At 37.0% G+C, this 23,070-nt stretch overlaps 1 protein-coding gene across 1 annotated transcript in view; it reads left to right on the top strand.

Moving 5' to 3' along the window:
- The window catches only part of DGKI (diacylglycerol kinase iota), a gene marked incomplete at its 5' end in the record, with an annotated part of 432,789 nt that overhangs the window by 248,424 nt on the left and 161,295 nt on the right, over positions 1–23,070 (top strand). Inside the window, 5 exons of the mRNA XM_080818743.1 lie at positions 1,832–1,910; positions 10,739–10,794; positions 11,737–11,799; positions 21,389–21,462; positions 22,894–23,005. Coding sequence (XP_080674869.1) covers positions 1,832–1,910; positions 10,739–10,794; positions 11,737–11,799; positions 21,389–21,462; positions 22,894–23,005 — 384 coding nt within the window. The remainder of the gene's footprint in view (positions 1–1,831; positions 1,911–10,738; positions 10,795–11,736; positions 11,800–21,388; positions 21,463–22,893; positions 23,006–23,070) is intronic.

Here is a 23,070-nt window from a genome sequence, read left to right as displayed (position 1 = left end):
CGACTTACAGAAACTGGGTAGAATATAGCCAAAGCGAAAAGAACTATGCCATATGAAAATTTTAAGGTCCTTTCCCCACCAAGCTTAGAATGCTTAGGCCCTCAGTCAAAAATCTCTATTTAAATCTCCACCTGACAGCTTAAGAAATGGAAAGACTCCTTGGTACAGCCGGAGAACATTATTCCAGATGATTAAAGGGTTTTGAAAAACTGGATTTTTGAGGAGATATGTAGGAAATTGGGGCAATTTTTCCTGGAAAATATGAGTATGAACTTAATAACAGAATAAATTGGGATATTATTTAGGGGATGGTGACCAGATGTTCTCCTAAAGCTATTGGTGAATGCTAAGACATGGGTTAGAATTATAGCCAAGAAAACATAAATGGTAGGGATGAACACATCTGGGCTTTTGGCAAGATCACCAACCCTTGCTGTTGCTAAGGCCTGGTATTTTGTTTAAGTGCAGGAACTAGACATTCTCAAATATGAAACCAGGAGAATGAGACAAGATTTTGGCGTTGTTCTGAGTTTAATTTCTCCCCTGCTCTCCAGCCAGTTGTAGACATTTCTAAGGGAGCTGATTTGACCTCCAAATTTATGATAAGCTCTGGTTCAGGGCCTTTCATGGGCAGTTCATTCTTTATTTCCATTGGATATGAAGGCCATCTATTTTCTTTTCTTCTGTATTAATATCTCTCTTTCTGTTACTCTCCCTCTCATTTCATTTATCTCTTAATGGGATAAGGTCCTCACTCTAATCAAACAAAGTCTTACTGGTCAAGGGGCATAAGAAACCCTGTAATAAACTTATTTTTGAAATCTTAAGGGTTAAACACTTACTTCTAACAGAAGAGAAGTATATTTCTATCTGCAGGCTAAATCTGATAATTATCTGGAAACATTCTCCAAGCTGAGATGAAGTTGCTTCTCTATTTGGTCTAACGTTTACCTTCCACTCTGAGTTGCGGAAGGGAAAGTAGAAGAGCCACCGTTTCCTTTCTAGCATTTTCCATGTGCTTTTCTCATTGTTCTAACATGGAAGCCTTAAAAGCACATGAGTTTTCCAGTTCTGTTGAAGGATTTTAGGTTGTGTAGTCCTCTCCTTTACTAAGCTTGCAGTGGTAGCAACCAGGGACCCAGAGGACTCTAGGAAGTCTTGTGTGTGTACCCACATCTGTGTCTACATATTTCATGATCATATTAAAGATTCAAGGTCTGATAGACTAAATCAAAATCTGAATAATACTGACAAATATGTATATACACATGGATTTTTTTTCCTGTAGATCAGAGATAGCTAAATGTTTCCCACTGCCTTGTTGCTTATGACTTATGTCAAAAAGGGATTTTAAAAAATGGAAGTGTAAACATATTAAATATTATTCATTTGAAGTTGCAATATTAATATGCTGGCCGTAAATTCTCAATAAGTGTATCCACGGATTAGCTTACACATGACCCTTCCATTCGAATTGACTTTCTAAGTTTGCTTAGTGAGTCATTCTTTGTAGCTATTGGGGCTCTTCTTCCCTCAGCTTAATTGGGCTCTCTTATTTAATATCCACAAGAATAGTTCCCATTTAATAATTTGTATCTACATCGCTTGTTTCCTATACTACTTAAAATTCTTGGGAGTGTTATTTGATTTGAGCTTTCACTAATGAATTCAAAAATCCCCTGTTCCTCATATGCAAACACCTTCTCCCTCAGCTTGTGACTTCTCTCTTTCCCAGGGACTGCCCTGGAGACAGGTGTCTGGCATTAGGCTTTATTTTATTCTTTCTGCCTGGTTATGCACCACTTCACTTGTACTTTGTTCATCATTGCAGCTTCCTCTGAATGTTTTCAATAATTACTTCAGCCTTGGATTCGATGCCCACGTCACACTGGAGTTCCATGAATCCAGAGGTGAGGACAACGTCCCATTTCCATCTCCCAGGGAGGAAGTTTCCAGCAGGTGTTTTGCATGTTCCCTTCTGTTTGTATATCACTTAAATATTGACAGTGTGCATCAGTGTTCATTTTAACTTTCATGATGACCCTGGGAGCTAGATAAGATAGGAACTTGTTACAGATCAGACCCTGAGACCCAGTTTAGGGTCTCAGAGATGTAAAGGACAACACAGATGGATGTTCCAGGTCTCAGACCGCTAATTTTTAAGTTTGACTAGAAACTTTGGGGTTAGTGAACCACTAGGAAGAGATAAAGTTTCTTTCATTCAAATCATTAGGATATTCACAGCTTTTTGAACCACAGATTGTTAAAGTCCAACACTTTATAAACCAGGACCATTGAAATCTGGCAGCAAAAACATACAAGTCCTCCCTGTGTGTGAGAAAGAGATAGCAATCATCTTAGGGAACAGTAGGGGAGGGGATCAGTGGTTTAGGTGGAAAGAAAGGCTGGTGATTGGATTGGTGACAGAGGTGCTGGGAATGCCCACTGGACAAGCTAGAGGGACGAATGAGAGCCGGTGGTAATTTCAAGGGCTAGAAGAGATGGAGACAAGATTAGGGAATAAAATCATTTTTGAAAGAGGAATAAGATGAAATAATGGCATGTGGTTAAATACTTCATCAGAAAATTTCTTATGCCATTCAGAGCTGAGAAAGTTGAGGATTTGGGCTTATGTTTGGAAGCCCCAAACGTCCGTGCTCACGCTCATTCACCTGGTGTCTCTTCATCTCTCAAAATCTCTTATTAATGTAACTACATATATCTCTGTCTTTGCCTGTATCTACATCTGTACCTAGTCTCATGGGAATAAGTTAATATATAACCAAAATCATGCTGGGCAGTAGGTTAGTGAGTGTGCTGTGAGATAAAACACATACGTGAGAGGATTATTTTACTTCTTTTCCTCCAGATTCTTCAAGAGAGTCAGTGGTTTTAACTCTTAGAATTTGAAATACAGAGACCTAAAAGAATTCAAATGTTCACATTCTACTAATAACCCAGAGGAAATTCTGATAACACTCTTATGCAATAAAGGTCAAGAGTGGAGTAGTAGGGTTAAGGGTGTTAGAAGACAAACTGTAAGTGAAGTCCAAACCTGTACTTCTCTTACTGAGATCAGCAGTTTTGGTAGGCTTTGCCTTCCTGGTCTCATGAGGCTTTGAGAGTCAAATGCCGTGTCAACTAAAAACAATACTCAGCATAATACTCTTCATCTCTATCCGTGTTGACGTAAATTGTATCGACCGTGTAAATCCGTATCTTGGCTAATTGAATTTAAATGAAAAAATAAAATAAAATAAAAGTAATGCTGATCGAAGAGAAAGCCATAGTTTGACTTTTCTCTCTGAAAGTTTGGTTGAAAACAGAACCACAAATATCAAATACCCAGATCAGAAACACTACCGCCCTCCCATCTCCCTGTCGTAGACAGCTCTTGGGGATGGATATTCAGGGAGTCCTACTGTAGGGCCCACATTTATAGTTTGTTTGTCTCCCTATACTTAAGGAGACTTAATTTAGGGAAGTAAATGAAGATTACTTTCCTCATTTCTTAACCCATTTTTCCCCCCTCATATTCTTCAGGAGACTCTGGTTTTGGGCTCCCTAGCAAAATCTTTCAGTTTCTTAACAATACTTAAATTATCACTAATGCATGAATCTTCCAAAATAGACATCCTGGCATGAAAAGAGACCTAAATGAGTAAGTGGCAGACAATGAGCTCATTCACGGGAGCCTAATATTTCGTCTAATTAATCTGACACTTTCCTAATGATACATTTCCTTGTACCATGATGAAACTTTTGTGTCTCAGAGTGAAGGAAGAAGAGAGACAGATCAAGGGAGAAAGACCAGGCTTAGAAGAGAATTCTTAAAGGAAAGTGATTTTTTTTTTTTTGAAGTTGTGGGACTACTTCGTTTGAGAAAGGAATATGCAAACTGTGGTGTATACGTCTGTGTGTGTGTGTGTGTGTGTGTGTGTACACAGTTTAATGTATGTGTGATTATAAAACATTTGGTTAAAAGATGCAAAGACTGGTCTTTTAATAGGTTATTGTTGGGGCTTAGTGTAAGTGCCCTTGAGGAAGACCAACCACTGGAGAGCTGATAAGGGAGAATTGATGTTACCTAAGATATTCTGCAGTATTCATGAAGATGGTATAGAAATAAATATCCACAAAATGTTGAAGACAGGTTTAGTTGATTACCCTATACCAGAGGTGTGGACTTCTTAATACCGGTTAATCTATTCACTTTTCATTAATTAAAAATCATTAATTTATGCTGAAAAGTATAATTACCCAAGCTATTTTTTTTTTGCTTTTACTATTTTCTGTTTATTTGAATTTTCTTCATATTTTTACCTGGATAATCAAGAAATATCAGGCTCTCCTACAAAAGGAAAAGAAAGATAATATGGCTACATTTTCAATAGGGGCAGACTTACTTATTTCTTTTGATATTAAGTGGCTATTCTCAAGCCAAAAACACCAATAGCTGAGACTTCAAACTGTTCTCAAATGTAGACACTCTGTGTGAGACATCGTGACAAAACTTGCATCATTTGCCATGAAATACCTGAAGGGTGACTCAAAGCTTCATGAGAGCCATTATAAAAAAAAAAATGAGCTTGGATAGAATAACCTATTAGGTATTAATAAAAGGGGAGAGAGAGAGTGTGTGTTTGTGTGTGTGTGTGTGTATGTATGTACTTGGGATTTATGCTAATCTATCTACATGAAATGGGTAATAAATATAAATCTCACTAAGGCAGAATCTCTGAAAATGTAACTGCAAAAGCAATTTTTGGCATAGATGTGAAACAGCCCATCAAATACAGGGGATAATTAAAGGCATTTGAGATAGTTTATTGGCAGTATTACTGTTTTAAACACTTTTAGAATCACCAGTAGAAAATCAAGCAAGGAGTAAAGACAGTCTTAACATTTTGATTGACTTTGTATAAAAAGAATGCAAACATTTGAATAATCTGGGTTTCTATATTTGATCAGAAAGTTGGTTTAGTTCATTTGATTGGAAAATAGAGATGCTTTCTTCTTATTAAAGTGGATAAACCATGCTTGGTTGAGCTGTTGCTTGCATATCAGAAAGTGCAGTCTTTCGGAACAGGGTTTGGAGATGTAGCAGAATTGGCCATTTAATTTTCAGCTGGAGTCTTGCCCAGAACGTTAATAACTATTGCGTTATGACAGTGCTTGAGCAAGTACATTGAAAATATTCCCATCCATTAATGTATAGACATGTTAACAATGATTATGGTTATCAGGTGGCAAAGTTAGGTCTCACTTTGCCAGCTATATGAATTATATTGTCATTTTTTTGGACGTGAAGGATATTAAGCACATCAAACTTTTAGCCTTAGATTGGATACTTAAATTTTACTGCCTTTCTGAAATTACTTATTCAGAGGAGTTGAACCTTACGCTACAAGGTCAGAGAAATACAATTATGACTCTAAAGGAGGCAGTATTTAAATTTGATTTAAAATTTACTGTTTTCACTGAATATACAAAAACATGCAGATGAGCATGTTTCTGAGGATTATGAATGTTTCATGATTCATATGGAGAATGAACAGATTTCTTTAAAAAGACATTTCAGTAGCTTGCTAAATTTCATCAAAGGACACACTACCAGTCTTATGTCTAGGTACTGAGACTCAAGCATGATTTGCCCTTGTGAAAGTCTTACGGTCCAAGGTTCTCTGTCTGTAACCTCCTTTTCATTTTGAGCCTCTGCATGGCACCTAACTTCATTCGAGATTCAAGTGTACCTGCCTCTGGAACCATTTTGATTATTCCCTTTATGTGTGACTCTCACTTCATCTGCTATAGGCATCTTTGTATGGCATATACAAAATGATGTTTCCCTTTACTTTTCAAATCTATCTCCTCCACTCTAAAACTCATGTGGGCAAAAGAACATATCTTCTTATAGTCCCTGTGCCAAGCCCATGGCTATCTCAATAAGTATTCGTTACAGTAATGGAAAGTGTAATTAGAGGAGAGGCCACATATATAATATAAAAGATAATGGTAGAAAGGACTATATAGTAGGGATAAGATTAGTTGTATAGGCAGTAAATAATATAGGAATTTTGCAGGGGAAAGGTATCAGGGGGAAATTTCCAGAAAGGGTAAGAGGGAGCTGAGAGATAAAGGAGGAGTGTGAAATATGTAGGATAGAAGTAAAGTGGGTAAGGGCATTTCAGACAGCAAAGTACAGAGGGACCAATGAGCATGTGATAAAATGGGATGACCAATTAATACATAGTGAAAGTTTTACAACCATGTTAGAAGAAAGGATAACGTTGATAAAACTATTTGTCCTTCATGGGAGATGATGTTGGAAGACAAGACTTTTTTTGGATATATGCCATTTGAATTGAAGGTGGCATTGTTATTGTAGGTATAGATTTTGGGATCATTTATGTATATATAACTGAAGTCTTAAGATTGGGTACATATCTAATGCAGAGAATATGGAAAATGTGAGTTTTGTGCAGTTCAAATTGCTTATTGAGTTTTATAAACATAGAGTTGAATTTGTATTTATGAATATCTCCTCTAATATGCCAGACCAATTACAGACAAAAGTAGGGTCTAGGATCCTATTCTGATGGCACAGATGTTATTGTGTTGTGCATAAAAATAGGATTAATATATTAAACCAGTGGAATGGAAAATACCCAGAACCTTATTATCATCATAACTGGATTACATCTAGAGCCAAATCATTTAGGTGATTTTGATGATGAGATTTGGGAAGTTTGAGCTAATAAGCTTGAGTTGAGATTTTTGAGTTTTGAGTTGATGCTCTAATGGGGATGAGACCTTTGGGGACCTTGGAAGGAATGAATGTTTTTCATATAGGAAAGATGTGAACCGTGGGGGTCAGACGGTGGGTGATGGTGGGTAGAATTTTTGCCTTTATGACATTTGTTATTTGGTATCATGCTTGTTGGTTATGTTATTTTACATGGAAAAAAGACTTTTTTAATGTTATTGAGGTCAATAATTAGCTGACCTTATATAGGAAGAGAATTCTGGGTTATCTGAGTGGGCCCAATGTGATACCATGAGCCCTTCAAAGTGTAAGTAGAAAGTTAATTAGGAAGTCAAAGAGACGTGGTAGAAGGGAAGCCGGATAGATTTGCAGGGTGGCAAAACACTTGATGTGGCCCTGCTGGCTTCGATGGTAGAGGGGATCGCAAGCCAAGAACTCTAGGAGGGCTCTAGAAGTTGAGAATGAACCCTAGCCAACAGCCAACAAGGAAAAAGAACTTCACTTCTCCAACTATAAGGAAATAGATTTTGCCAACTATCTGAAGAAACTTTGAAGTGAATCCTTTTTTCAAAAAGATTTTATGTATTTATTCATTAATTTATGTATTTAGAGAGTATGTGTGAATGGGAGGAGGGGCAGAGGAAGAGGGAGAGAGAGAAATCTCACACTCAAACCTGCTGAGTCTGGAGCCCAACACAGGACTTGATCTCACAACCCTGAGATCACAACCTGAGAGGAAATCAAGAATTGGAAGCTTAACCAACTGAGCCACCCAGGCACTCGTGAAAGTGAATCCTTTTTAGAGCCCCCATAGAAGAGTCCTGCAGGCTGACACCTTAATTTTGACCTTGGATGAACCTAAGTAGAGGACTCAGATTTTGGCCCAGGGAACAAGGAAATAAATGGATGTTTTAAGTTGCCAAGTTCTCAGGAATAGGAAATGAATACAATTAATGTTGGTGTCCAATCAGATTATAAATAGGCTAATGGCTCTAGACATGCATAGTGAGCATTTAGATCTCGCTTGGGTACACCCTGTTCTTGTGGAAGAGGGAGATGGGCAGTTGAGGAACTGTAGCAATAAGACATGGATGCTTCCACTACTGGGATCTTGGGCTACTTTGAGTATTATTGGTATTTCTTGAGAATGGCCTTTCATAGTTGACCTCATAACAATTAACAGATACAGCTTCCTTAAGGAACAAGAATACTTACACTTCGTTACTGGTCCTTTCCCAATTCTGTATGTCCCCTTTTCTTGATATAGTTGGGGACCATGTTCCTTGGACCTTCTCAAAGACCTTTCAATTCTTACACATACACATATTCAGCCACTCAACACTCTAAGAGCCAATAAAGAATGACTAAGTACTGTTATTTGCAGACATCCCTTGCTTTCTTAGGGACTGGCTTCTGCAGGGAGTAGGGAAGTTCTAATACTACCCAACATCTCTTTCAGCTCCAGCCAACCTTTGTTTCTGAGGCTCTTTGAAGTAGGGTAGATATTGAATTGGAAAAAACGTGTAATCAGCAAGGCAGGCTCAGTTAGGGAGTCAATATATAATACCATTATGCTATTAGCAGAGATAACAGAATTTACCTCCATCTTTTCTGTTCTCAGGGTTAAGGAATATGTGTGACTCTCCTACCTGGTTATCTTTCTGACATCTCTCTAAATGCTAGTATCTTCATCTTGTTTAGTTTCACATATAAATTGAATTTTATCTAGTCAAATTACATTTGAAGTGACTGTTTTCATCAGCTGTGTCAGTGAAATCACCAAAAACTCAATTTATTTATTAATTTTATTCTACTCTTTTGGGTCTTAAAAAACATTTTCCATCTCTTGAAAGAAAACTTTATTTTTTTAAACTTTTTAAAAAGACTTTATTTATTTGACACAGAGAGAGAGACATCACAAGTAGGCAGAGAGGCAGACAGAGAGAGAGAGTTTGCCTGCTGAGCAGAGAGCCCAATGCGGGGCTCCATCCCAGGATCCTGAGATCTTGACCTGAGCCAAAGGCAGAGGCATAACCCACTGAGCTACCTGTTTCTGTTTAAAGAAACAGAAAACTGTTTCTTTAAAGGGAAAAAAAAAACCAAAACCAACTTAGACTCATAGGAAACCCCTTAAGAATGTGAATCTTTTCCAAACCACATAGTAGTGTTTTTTTAAAAAAAGTAAATGTTAATAGTTGATGCATGATTCACTTGATAGCTGTGGACGTTAGTGCCCTGAAAAAGTTCTATGCCAGAAGTGTGGGTGCCATTTTCCAGTTTTTTTATTATAACTTGCTCAATAGCCAGATCTGACTTTTCCTTTCATTCTCTTATAAAATTAGGGATTAACTACTCATGATAAGTTATATAACAACAGAAATCCTAATTTTGCCTCTGGTCCATAAAGCAAGAGTTGATGCAACTGAGATTGGTACCAAGTCAAATCTTTGTTAAGAAAGATTAAAAAACAAACAAACAAACAAACAAAAACGTTACTTAGAGCCAAATTTATCCCAAAGGCCCACACTGTAAAAATGGTGAGTTCTGGGCCCAGAAATGGGGACCAAAGAGATGGAGTATTAAGTACCACTTTTATCACTTTTTCTGTTTAGTATAGCCTGTAAATTCACCTTTAACTTTTGTTTTATTTTGTTTCTAGGGTTCAGAGTACTCAATCCAATAGAATAGAGTGAATGTTCAAGGAGAGGTGTGAGATACAGAATCTTAAATATGTAAAAACTCTCAAGAGTCAATATACAACATACTACCTTATTTTTCTTTTTAAGTTTGTAAACTTTCACCCAGTTTCCATGTTAGGTGCTAATATTATATTCTAATAATCTTGAAAATAATCTAATGATCCTAGGTCTAGGATTATTCCCTGAGATTGTATAGTCTTACTCTGTCCCATCTTAGTGAGTGAGCTCCTTGCTCCTTTTCTTCATCTAGACAATTATTAAGATTTTCCATTCAAACATAGGGCCAGGACTTGAAGATTTTCAACTAGTTAGCCAGCTGCCTGATGAGAAACAATTTGAAGAGAGACCTTGCCCTGAAAAGGGATTAATGAGCACATGGGATAAAATAGCAGAAGGCAAAACATTGACAGTGGGTCCCATTGGAATGTCTTGGAATTCTACTAGAAAGAATATAAGGAAATAATATTTCACTTAGGGATTTTATAATCCCTTATATTCATGTGAACATTCTCTGATGCAGATTCTTATTTAAACTTTTTTGTGGTCTTTATATAACAAACAAGACCAAACTCAAAATAAAACCATTTTTCACCCACACACAGTCTTTGTTGTCATAAGCCCCAAGTCGTTTAGCGGTTGACCTGCATGTATGTATATTTATGTACCTCCAGTAAATCAAGTGAGTGGTTAAGGCCTGTGACAAACAAAAGCACAGATGGTAGTTAGGAGTTTTGGTAAGATGTGAAAGCAAATTCTCTACTTTTACCCAATTTCCCATATTTCATTACATTTGGAATCTGCATACATAGTTTATAGAAGATGTGCCCTATGGAGGTCAAAGCAGATAATCACCCTCATCACCCTCCTTTGTCCTGTCACCCTTGCCTTGGATCCCTGCCAGCACTCTATTCTGAATAGAATCCAGAGTGTCTCAACTTTTAATGTACATGTAAGTCACCCGGAGAGCTTGTTAAATCGTGATTCCTGGACACCCCCCCCAAACATTATAATTCAGTAGGTGTGGGGTAGAGCCTAATAATTTGCATTTCTAACAAGCTTCCAGTTGATGCTGATGCTGCCATTTTGGGGCTATACTTCTGTAGCACTAAACAACTATACCAACTGGCCTGTAACTAAGGAAGAGATGATAATGAGGCTGTTGACTCTGTTGGATCTGTGGGTTGGGGAGGGAGGGCAGGAGAAGTAAGAATGTTAATGGAAGGCACTACCTTTAATGAGGTCTCTATAACAAAACTACCTTTTCCTTTCACAGAAGCAAATCCAGAGAAATTTAACAGTCGTTTTCGAAATAAAATGTTCTATGCAGGGGTAAGTATATATTTTATAATTATTACCTATTTAATACTCACTAAATACTAATTACTTGTTGGTAATAGGAATACTAACTATATGAAAAATTATTACTCACCTCAGATATTTACAAGTATTTCTATGTATGATTATAATTTAATGTCTGGTTTATAAATAAGATGTATTTAAGTTGGTAGAAAGGGACCTGGTGTTCATCATCTTTGAACTTTAAAGCTTTAAGGCTTCCTGTTGTCCTGAGGGGATGATAGTCAAGGAGTGATATGAGCAACATCAAAGCCAATCTTGAGAATGGAGGAGTTAGGCAGACTGAAAGATGTATGAAAAGTCTTGAGTAAGAATGTGGTTTGCACAGGAGTACATATGCATCAGTGTTAGATGAGAAATTGACAGAGGGTGGGCAGTTTCTCATGGAAGCATATATGTGAGTAAAGGAGGTCTTTTTTCCTTCTCCTCAGGGACATCCCGGGGATGAATGGCCAGAAAGAGGACAGGGGTAGAGGATGGGAAGGCCTCGAAAATACTGATTTTAAAAAAGTGTAGTTGAAATTTAGACCACTGAATAGAGAGAATGCAAATAAAAAGGGAAAGGGTGAAGCAAGACATTCTTAGTGGTAAATTCAAGATGATATCAGCACCCCATGATCAAGTAGGAGGTCAGGAAAGGGCATCAAGATAAATCTTCAAACTGACCATTGGAATTACCTACTTTTTAACTTTTCAACTGTGTTCTTAAATTTTATTATAGGTTATAGTTTGAAAACAAAGAGAGTTTTCAGCCTGACAGCCACTGTATTTTGCTTTGCATTTAGCAAGAAAAGAACTTCTTTATATTTTGAATAACTTAGAAACATTAGGAACTGTTGATAATACAGAAACAAGGATTTGGCATAACCATGTGATTAAGTTTGGTTTTTCTTCCTTTATTTTCTTGTGGTATAGGCAGCTTTTTCTGATTTCCTACAAAGAAGTTCTAGAGATCTATCCAAACATGTTAAAGTTGTTGTAAGTATTGAACATGTTGACTCAGCTCATTTGAATATAAATATGTATGCTGCAAAAAACATACCCCAAATACCAGTTTATATACTTAGATTAATCAATGTGTTGCATTAATTCCAGAGATCATTTAATGTAGTTTATTCAGCCAACATTTCTGAGAATATAGCTCTGTGTTAGCAGCTCTCTTAGTTGCTCGGGATGGACAGACAGCTAGTTTCACTCCTGAAGAAACTCATAGTTCACTCGCAGAGAAGGGCACTTAAGTCATTACATAACACTATAATTAATAGTGTTGACTATGTGCATAATGTGGTGGCATAAAGAAGGAAATGGAAACTGACTCTGGTGAGTTCAGGAAACTATCATCGAATAAGTGATGTTGAGCTAGGTCTTGACATAGAAATAGATGCTCACCAAAAATACCATTATTTCACGGCTACTTGGGACTCTCCATTTTAGGCAAATGCATTCATTTAATTTTTTTGTGATGATTCACTCTGTAGCCTGGCCAGGGTTCTTCACCACTGAATGGTTTGTTTGTTTTTGGTACTATTTCTTCCTGGGTTTCTATCCCAGGTTCTTAGATACACACTCCATGGAGGCACAGAGAGGGAAACCTATTCTCTAGGAGCTATATTTTAAAATAGCATATCATTAGGCATGCTGGGGTCACTTAGTTAAGAGCCTGACTCTTGATTTCTGCTCAGGTCATGATCTCAAGGTCGTGGGATTGAGCTCTGAGTCAGGCTCTGCATCCAGGGTAGAGTCTGCTTGGGATTCTCTCCTTTTCCCTTTTTCTCCCCCTCTGTGCCTCCACTCTCATGCATTCTATCTCTCTCTCAAATAAATAAATAAAATCTTTAAAAAATAAAAAATAGCATATCATTAGTTATTAAGAAAGACATAAAATGCTTCCTTATAATAACCAAGTTAAAAGAAGAAGCAAATATGGCTGTTTTACATAATTGTTTAAAGAGAAAGAAAAAGGAAAAATTATATGGGGAAAAAGGAATGGGATACAGCAATGCTTAAATTTATCACAGCATAGATAAAGAATAGAATATGTGATGAAAGGGGACAGAACAACAGAAATACATTAGAATATAGAAATACAGAAAAATATATATGGGTGTATAGAGGAGCAGGAGAGGGATACAAATTAAAATTTGTAATCACCATGCAGCAAAATTTGTAAAATTTGTAAAAAATTTTTTAAAAACAATTTTGTAAAATTTGTAAAATTTTTTAAAAAAAATTTGTAATCACCATGCAGAAGCAGTTCTAAGAGGGAAGATTATAGTGATACAGTTCAGGTCTATCTCAAAAAACAAGAAAAATCTCAAGCAACCTAACCTTACACCTAAAGGAACTAGAAAAAGAACAGCAAAGTCCAAAACCAGTAGAAGGAAGAAAATAGTAAAGATTAGAGCAGAAATAAATTAAATAGAGACTTAAAAAGCAATAGAAAAATCACTAAAACCAGGAGATGGTTCTTTGAAAAAATAAGCAAAATTGATAAACCCTTAGCCAGACTCATCAGACAAAGAGAAAGAGGACTCAAGTAAATAAAGTCAGAAGTGAAGGATGAGAACTAAAAACCAACACCACAGAAATACAAAGGATTTTAAGAGAATATTATGAAAAATTATATGCCAACAAATTGGATAACCTAGGAGAAATTGATACATTTCTAGAAACATATAAACTTTTAAAACTGAATCAGGAAGAAAGAGAAAATTTGAACAGACCAATTATTGGCAATGAAATTAAATTGGTAATCAAACTCCTGACAAACAAAAGTCCAGAACCAGATGGCTTCAGGGTGTGAGTTCTTCCAAACATCTGAAGAAGAGTTAATACCTATTTTTAAACTCTTCCAAAAAATAGTTGAGGAAGAAAAGCATCCAAATTCATTCTATGAGGCCACCATTACTCTAAAACCAAGACCAGACAATTCACAACAAAAAAACAAAACTACAGCCTACTCTGTCTGACTAACATAGGTGCAGAAATCTTCAACAAAATATTAGCAAATTGAATTCAATAATACATTAAAAAAATTATTCACCAGTCATGTGGGATTTATTCCAGGGATGCTAGAGTGGCTTAGTATTCACAAAAAGTCAACATGATACATCACATTAACAAGAGAAAGGAAAAAAAAATCACATGGTCATCTCATAGATGCAGGAAAATCATTTGATAAAGTACATCATCCATTTATGATAAAAACTCTCAACAAGTAGGCTTAGAGGGAACACACCTCAATATAATGAAGACCATATACAAAAAACCCACAGCTAACATCATACTCAATGGTGAAAAACAGAACTTTTCCTCTAAAATGAGGAACAAGACAAAGATATCCACTCTCATCACTTTTATTCAGTATAGTATGGGACGTCCTGGCTGCAGCAATCAGACAAGAGAAAGAAATAAGGCATTCATATTGGTGAAGAAGTAGTAAAACTGTCACTATTTGCAGATAACATCATAATGTATATATAGAAAACCCTTAAGATTCCACAAAAAACAACTACTAGAACTGATTAATGAATTCAGTAAAGTCACAAGAAACAAAATTAATGTACAGGAATCTGTTGCATTTCTATATATAAATAATGAAGTAGCAGAAGGAAATAGGGAAACAGTCCCATTTATACTCACACCTAAGGAAATGAAAGACCTGTACTCTGAAAACTGTAAAACACTGATGAAAGAAATTGAGGATGGCACAAATGGAAAGATATCCCATGCTCATGGACTAGAAGAGCAAATACTGTTAAAATGTCCATACTACTCAAAGCAGTCTTTGGATTTAATGCAATGCCCATCAAAATGCCAACAGCATTTTTCACAGAATTACAACAAATATTACTAAAATTTGTGTAGAACCACAAAAAAACTCCAAATAGTCTTCCTTGGGAGAGAAGAACAAAGTCAGGGGCACCTGGGTGGCTCATTCAGTTAAGCATTTGCCTTTGGCTCAGGTCTTAATCCCAGGGGTCCTGGAATTAAGCCCCTCATCTGACTCCCTGCTCAATGGGACATCTACTCCCTTCCATTTTGCCCCTCCCCCTCTCTTCTCTCTCTTGCCGCCTGTCCCCCTCTCTCAAATAAATAAAGTCTTTTCCCCCCCAAACTACTAGAACTCACACAGCAATTCAGTAACGTAGCAGAATATAGAATCAATATACAGAATCAGTTGCTTTCTTATACACTAACAATGAAAATACAGAAAGGGAAATTAGAGAACGATTCCATTTACTATAACACCAAGAACCATAAGATACCTGGGAATAAACCTAACCAAAGAGATAAAGGATCTGTACTTGAGGAACTACAGAACAATCATGAAAGAAATTGAAGAAGACACAAAAAGATGGAAAACCATTCCATGGTCATGGATCGGAAGAATAAACATTGTTAAAATGTCTATACTGCCTAGAGCAATCTATACATTCAATGGCATTCTGATCAAAATTCCACCAGCATTTTTCAAAGAGCTGGAGCAAACAATCCTAAAATTTATATGGAACCAGAAGAGACCCTGAATTGCCAAGGAAATGCTGAAAAAGAAAAACAAAATTGGAGGTATCGTGTTGTCTGATTTCAATCTTTCCTACAAAGCTGTGATCACCAAGACAGCTTGGTATTGGCACAAAACAAACACAAAGACCAGTGGAACAGAGTAGAGAGCCCAGAAAAGGAGCCTCAACTTTATGGTCAACTAATCTTTGACAAAGCAGGAAGAAAATATACAGTGGATAAAAGACAGTCTCTTCAATAAATGGTGCTGGAAAAATTGGACAGCTATGTGTAGAAGAATGAAACTGACCATTCTCTTACACCATACACAAAGATAAACTTGAAATGGATAAAAGACCTCAATGTGAGGCAGGAATCCATCAGAATCCCAGAGGAGAACATAGGCAGTAACCTCTTTCTCATTGGCCACAGCAACTTCTTTCAAGATATGTCTCCAAAGGCAAAGGAAACAAAAGAGAAAATGAACTTTTGGGACTTCATCAAGATCAAAAGCTTCTGCACAGCAAAAGAAACAGTCAACAAAACAAAGAGGCAACCCATGGAATGGGAGAAGATATTTGCAAATGACAGTACAGACAAAGGGCTGTTATCCAAGATCTATAAAGAACTCCTCAAACTCAACACACACAAAACAGATAATCATGTTAGAAAATGGGCAGAAGACATGAACAGACACTTCTCCAATGAAGACATACAAATGGCTAACAGACACATGAAAAAATGTTCATCATCACTAGCCATCAGGGAGATTCAAATCAAAACCACATTAAGATACCACCTTACACCAGTTAGAATGGCCAAAATTAACAAGACAGTAAACACAAGTGTTGGAGGGGATGTGGAGAAAGAGGAACCCTCTTACATTGTTGGTGGGAATGCAAGTTGGTGCAGCCATTTTGGAAAACAGTGTGGAGATTCCTTAAGATATTAAAAACAGAGCTACCCTATGACCCCACAATTGTACTACTAGGTATTTACCCCAAAGATATAGATGTAGTGAAAAGAAGGGCCATCTGTACCCCGATGGTCATAGCAGCAATGGCCACAGTTGCCAAACTGTGGAAAGAACCAAGATGCCCTTCAGTGGACAAATGGATAAAGAAGATATGGTCCATATGTACAATGGAGTATTGTGCCTCCATCAGAAAGGATGAATACCCAACTTTTGTATCAACATGGACAGGACTGGAGGAGATTATGCTGAGTGAAATAAGTCAAGCAGAGAGAGTCAATTATCATCTGATTTTGCTTATTTGTGGAGCATAAGGAATAACACGGAGGACATGAGGAGATGGAGAGGAGAAGAGAGTTGGGGGAAATTGGAGGGGGAGACGAACCATGAGGGACTGTGGACTCTGAGGAACTAACTGAGGGTTTGGGGGGCTGGTGTGGGATGTTGGGTGAGCCTGGTGGTGGGTATTATGGAGGGCACATATTTCATGGAGCATTGGGTGTGGTACATAAACAATGAATTCTGGAACACTGAAAAGAAATTTGAAAAAATAAAAAAAATTTAAAAATAAAAAATAAATAAATAAAAGAACAAAGCTGGAGTTACCACAATTCCATATTTTAATATATATTACCAAGCTGTAGTAATCAAAACAATATCATACTGGCACAAAAATAGACGCATAGGTCCATGGAACAGAATAGAGAACCCAGAAATAAACTCATGCTTATATGTTAATTAATCTATGACAAAGGAGGCAAGAATAAACAATGGGGAAAGGACCATCTCTTCAACAGATAGTGCTGGGGAAACTGGACCACTCTCTTACACCATATCCCAAAATAAACTCAGAATGGATTAAAGACCTAAATATGAGACCTGAAACAATCAAACTCCTGGGAGAAAACATAGGCAGTAATCTCAGATTGGCCATAGAAACATTTTTCTAGATAAATCTTCTGAGGCAAAGGAAACAAAAGCAAAAATAAACTACTGGAACTACACCAACATGTAATGCTTTTACACATTGAAAGAAACCATCAACAAAACAAGACAACCTACTGAATGGGAGAAGATACTTGCAAATGATATATCTGATAAGGGGTTAATATCCAAAATGTATAAGGAATTTACACAACGCAACACACACACACACACACACCACACACACACACACACACACACACAAATCCAATTGAAAAATGAGCAGAGCAGAGGACCTGAATTGACATTTTTCCAAAGAAGATGTAAAGATGGCCAAGAGCCACGTGAAAAGATGCTTAACATTACTAATCATCAGAGAAATGCAAATCAAAGCTACAGTGAGGTATTACCTCACACTTGTCAAAATGACTAGGATCAAAAAGACAAGAAATAACACAAGTATTGGTGAGGATTTGGAGAAAAAAGGAATCCTTGTATACTATTAGTGGAAATCCAAACTGGTACAACTTCTGTAGAAAACAGCATGGAGGTTCCTCAAAAATTTAAAAATAAAAATATTACATGATCCAGTAATTCCACTATTGGATATTTACCCAGAGAAAGTGAAAATTCTAATTAAAAAAGATATATGCACCCCTATGTTTATTGCAGCATTATTTACAATAGCCAAGATATGAAAGCAACCCAAGTGTGCATCGATGAATGGATGAAGAAGATGGGATAAACACACACACACACACATATACACAGGAATATTACTCAGCCATAAAAAAGAATGAAATCTTGCCATTTGCAAAAACATGGATGGACCTAGAAGGTACAATGCTAACTGAAATAAGTCTGTCAGAAACCATACGGTTTCAGTTCTATGTAGAATTTATGAAAACAAATGAACAATGGAAGAAAAAAACCCAACAAACGAAAGACTCTTAAACACAGATTGGACAGGTGGTTGCCAGAGAAGTAGGTGGGGAGATGGGTGAAATAAAGGGGCCTAAGAGATATAAACTTCCAGTTAAAAAATAAATAAGTCATGGACATGAGAAGTATAGCATAGGGAATATATCAGTAAGATCATAAAAATGGTAGTTGGAGACGGATGAGGACTTCACTGGATAAGCACTGAGTATAGAGATACTGAATCATCATGTTGTGCATCTGAAAGTAATAACACTGTATGTGAATTATATGTCAGTAAGAAAAATGTCTAATCATTGATTAGTAAAGCATGTGTGAGACATCAGTCTCCTGATTCAGTTGAAAGAAGAGACAGAGGCCCTTACCACTGGCGTCAGTAACCCTTGGCATTGCTTTCAGGTAGTTTAGTTCCCATTCAATCGCAGTGAAAACAAGCATCTTTTGGTAGTAGAAACTCTTGAAAGTGAAAGTACTGCTTTCTTAAAGCTGGAGGCAAGAAAGACAGTGGTTCCCTGAACTATGAACATCTTTCATTCATAAAATTATGGCTGTTAAAGTAACAGCAATCTCCCTGTTTCTTCCGCTGCTGGCAACCCAACCAAAAATAAACTCGCTCTACTTTTCCAGTATTTTTCACATTGAGAGGAATGGTGGTGGCACCTGCTCAGGGGTCATTTCCATATTGAATGGAATTGATTGTTCAGATCAGCTGCAGTGAAATGAAATTCTGTATATTCCCTAACCACTACACAGTTTGTCTCCTGCATTTACCAGTCCCCTGAAGATAAACATCTCACTCGTGCCTGGCTATATAGCAGGGATTAAAAGAAGGTTGATAACTACAAGTCAAAATATCTAATGATCCAAATGCAAAGAGGCCAAAATGGCAGCCAGATAACTAGGAAAGATTTGGTATCAGCCAGTACAGGGAAGATTCCAGGTGAACTGGTTTGTGTAATCCTATCTTTTGTATGTGTGTGCATATGTGATGAGAAAAACAAAACATTAGAAACAAAATCAAATATTTGGGATTTATTTCTAGTTCTACCTTCATGAAGTATATGACTTTGGGGGTATCATGTAACCTTTCAGAAGGGTTTACTTTCCTCGTTTAAAAGAGGCATAAGAAGACAAGTCTTTGAAACAACTAGTGACCATCATGATGTGTCACGCAGGGACACAGGATATTTCCATAAGGACATCACTGTATGTTTTTTGAGTGAGAGACGGAAAGGATAGAAGATTAGCTAGAGCGATCCCATGTATAGGTAACAACAGACCATCTCATTTTTGCTACAGTGAAGTCAGTGTTTCTGAGGTAGTAGTTTATCTCTCACATAAATGTAGTCTGTATGAATACTACATCAAAAAAGCATAATATAATAACAAAATCCTTTGTACAGTGTTATTTGTCCTCCTTCCCATGTTTTCTTCTTTCGATCTATCAATATGTGAGCTTGGGTATAGGAACATATTTTATGGACACTTTCCTTTATGTGTTTGAAATAGGAGAAAGGTTGAAAGCTGCTGCTCTTTACCCCCCCAGATTTTTTTTATTTATTTGAGAGAAAGAGAAAGCATGAGCATGAACTGGGCGGGGGGGGGAGGAGGCAGAGCGAGAAGCAGACTCCCTGCTGAGCAGATGACCCTGAGATCATGACCTGAACCAAAGGCAGATGCTTAACCAACAGAGCCACCCAAGTACTGTTCTAAAGACATACAAAATTTAAAGGCAGTAATATGTAAGAAAACTTTGTGAAACGTGATACATGGTAAATTGCACTCTTTTATAATTTGATAAATTCCCAGAATCACTGACATGTTTCTTAGGAAGAAAAGGTAGAAAATTTTAAAAGATTTCTGTTCTAAATACAATAATTTTATAGTTTTTTTTTCTGTAAGGGAAACAGTACTGCTTTGTGTGCTATTAGTGTATCACACCGTATTTTCAAAATTTTAGTTACAGCACTCAGTTTTGATAATTTAAGATATTTTCCTTGGTAAAGTCATCTATCAGCTCATTCCAAGTGCTTAAATTGGGAGACTGACTGTTTTTGTAGTGTCTGAGGATATTCAGTCAATATTTAGAATTTGATTCCTTTCTAAATAACATCTTGAAGTATTTTGTTTATTTAGGGCTATAATATTTCCTAGAAACAATTTTTTGGAGCGGGTTTATGAAAATTAGACTGCGTTAGATGAGCCGGGAAAACAATGAGATGCTAATGCGAGCAGAATCACTGTTCTTAGACCGAACACTCCTTTTAAAGAAGTCTTCAAAAATTCACAGGGAGCTTGGGAATGCATTACTCTGCTCTCCCAAAGAGAAGATAATGGGGAATTCTCTGGTGAGGGTTTAGGGAGAGCAAATAAAAAAGCACACCTTTGGCATTGAGAGGTCTATAGTGGTGACTAGAGTTTTCTTGACTTTTGTCACCAGTGGGAAATGAGAGCCTTTTCTTTGATTTGTCAGAGGATGCTCAAGGGAAGTGCTAACCGGTGAGGGAAGCTCCGAACAGAGGTATTGAGGCCAAGCCAGCCTGAGGCCCTTGAGACACCCCAGGGTCACGTCCAGGTCCAGGAAAGTAGTTTATCTCGGAAGACCAGTCCAAGTCTGTAAGACATGAAATGTGTAAGAGCAGATCCCTAATGGAGATACCACTGATTTATAATAGTTTTTTTTTTTTTAAAGCTTGCAGTATATATTCCTCTTAAACAGTTTCCAAAATGTTATGTTCAGTATTTTCAAAATAAAAATTGATCTCAGAAAGCAAATAACCATCCCGGGTAACTGTGGTGGAGATCACTACTGCCTGAACTTGAGGCTTCCTCTTTTATTCCTTTAAACGTTCATAAATCTTTTGGTTGATACTGCAAGTCAAAATATCTAATAATTCAAGGTTAAGAATGACAGCAGTTCCTTTGCTTATGAAGCCAGAGAAAAATCATTTTAGTCAAATGGCACCTTTGTTTTTATACCAGAACAAAACCATGCTCTGAACCCTGGGTCTGCTAAAGTTAAGATCACGATACGTTTTCAGTTGTAGTCACAGGCATTCGCTCAAGCCGAGCTGAGGGCAAGGGGAGGACCATTACATATATATTATATGTGCATATACATATATGTATTATATATATATTAATACCTACATATATAGATATATAGTTATATAAATATATACATTAGACTCGTGACTACTTCCAACCCCTTTCTCTTCTCTGTTGCAGTGTGATGGAACAGATCTCACTCCAAAGATTCAGGAACTTAAGTTCCAGTGTATAGTATTTTTAAATATACCCAGGTAAGCTCTGTTCGTCCTTTTTCTTTGGTTTGATGTGAACTCCGTTTGACTTGAGGTTATCGGTTTTCATTACAGAAAATGTCCAGGGCATAAACGGTGAAAGTAAGGTATCTTACTGGCTCATTAGGGGTTTCCAGGACTGATCATTTTGTCCTCCTCCTCAGTTTGTTAGTGTTCTCTGTGGTGGGTGGGGTTTTTTTTAATGCGACGTGGCATGTGTGCTGTACACTTATCCATCGTTAAGAAACCCAGGCGCCCCTATTTACTGGAACATTTTAATACAATTCTCAATTACTGATTCCCTCTACCTCCCAAGAGTAATAGACTTGAATAAATCCCTGTTCTCAGTTTCCCGAAAGCCGTTAGGAAACCATCCAACCTGATTTTAGCATGGAACTCATTCAAAATTGTTGCTAGATGATTGCTTTGAAAAAAATAGGATCAATTAGAGTAGCATTTTCTAGCCAGGATGTCAACTCTCTTTGGTGCTATTATATACCTCAGGAGAAAGGGATATTTAAGATTAACTAGACTCAAAATAAGCACATTTTCTCAGTGGTACAAAATTAAAGTCTGGGCTCCCAAGGCAAGATTTTGGAGGGGATGAATCTATGACCCTTTTTTACTTGCAAACCACACAACTCCAGACACAAAATCTGCAGATAAGTTCTATTTAGACTGTATTTAATTGAAATGAGAATCGTATGTAAATCTATGGCTAGGAAAACATAGTCTCCTGATTACTTTTGGCAATGCTCAGTATAGTCACCTACAATCCTATTCCAGAAGGATTTTCATCTTCATTATTTCCATAAAAGACCTAGATTCTCAGAAAACATTATTTTCTCAGGAGACATTAGCTCCTTTAATTTTTTTTTCTCTGTTTTTTTTCTTGCTCCCCCTCTCATCATTCCTCTTCCAATTTCCTTTATTTCTCCTTCTTTTTTCTCCATCTCTCATCTTTTCTTCATACCTGTCTCACTCCTCCTCACCTACCTTTGTCTGCTTACCTTCCCAGTGGTTATTTGTTATCTTAGCTATGCACATAATGACCACTGTGTACCCACCTCCATTTCCTGGCATGCAGTGTCTTCCTCCAAGACCAAATTCTGGAACCGCCCATGGGTAACCCATGGCATATCATAGAAAACAGATGTAATGGATCACTGAGGGATAAATGTTAATAAATAATGAGTTAGGAGGCACTTGGCCACCATGAGATGCTTTTGCTATAAAATTGTGGCCCATTTTCACAGATGGATATTTGGAAACGATAAGTCCACCCTTTTTTTTCGATCAGAAGGTATGCATCAAGAACAGAAAACTGTTTTTAGGTGAGATATACGTTGGATCTCCCTGTAAGTTAATACCTAATGACAATTGTAAGAGTGATGGAATAAATTTAGTTCTGTTTTTAATCTTATCTTGCAGATACTGTGCTGGCACAATGCCCTGGGGGAACCCAGGAGATCACCATGACTTTGAACCTCAGCGTCATGATGATGGTTATATTGAAGTCATTGGATTCACTATGGCCTCTTTGGTGAGTAATGCAATATTTTATTGAAATGAAATACATTTTAGTTCCAGAGTTTATTCATCTTGTAG

Source organism: Martes martes, assembly GCF_963455335.1.
Source record: "Martes martes genome assembly, chromosome: 11".
Classification (NCBI taxonomy): domain Eukaryota; kingdom Metazoa; phylum Chordata; class Mammalia; order Carnivora; family Mustelidae; genus Martes; species Martes martes.
The sequence above is the reverse complement of the archived record's forward strand: the minus strand, read 5'-3'. Positions and strand labels throughout refer to the sequence as shown.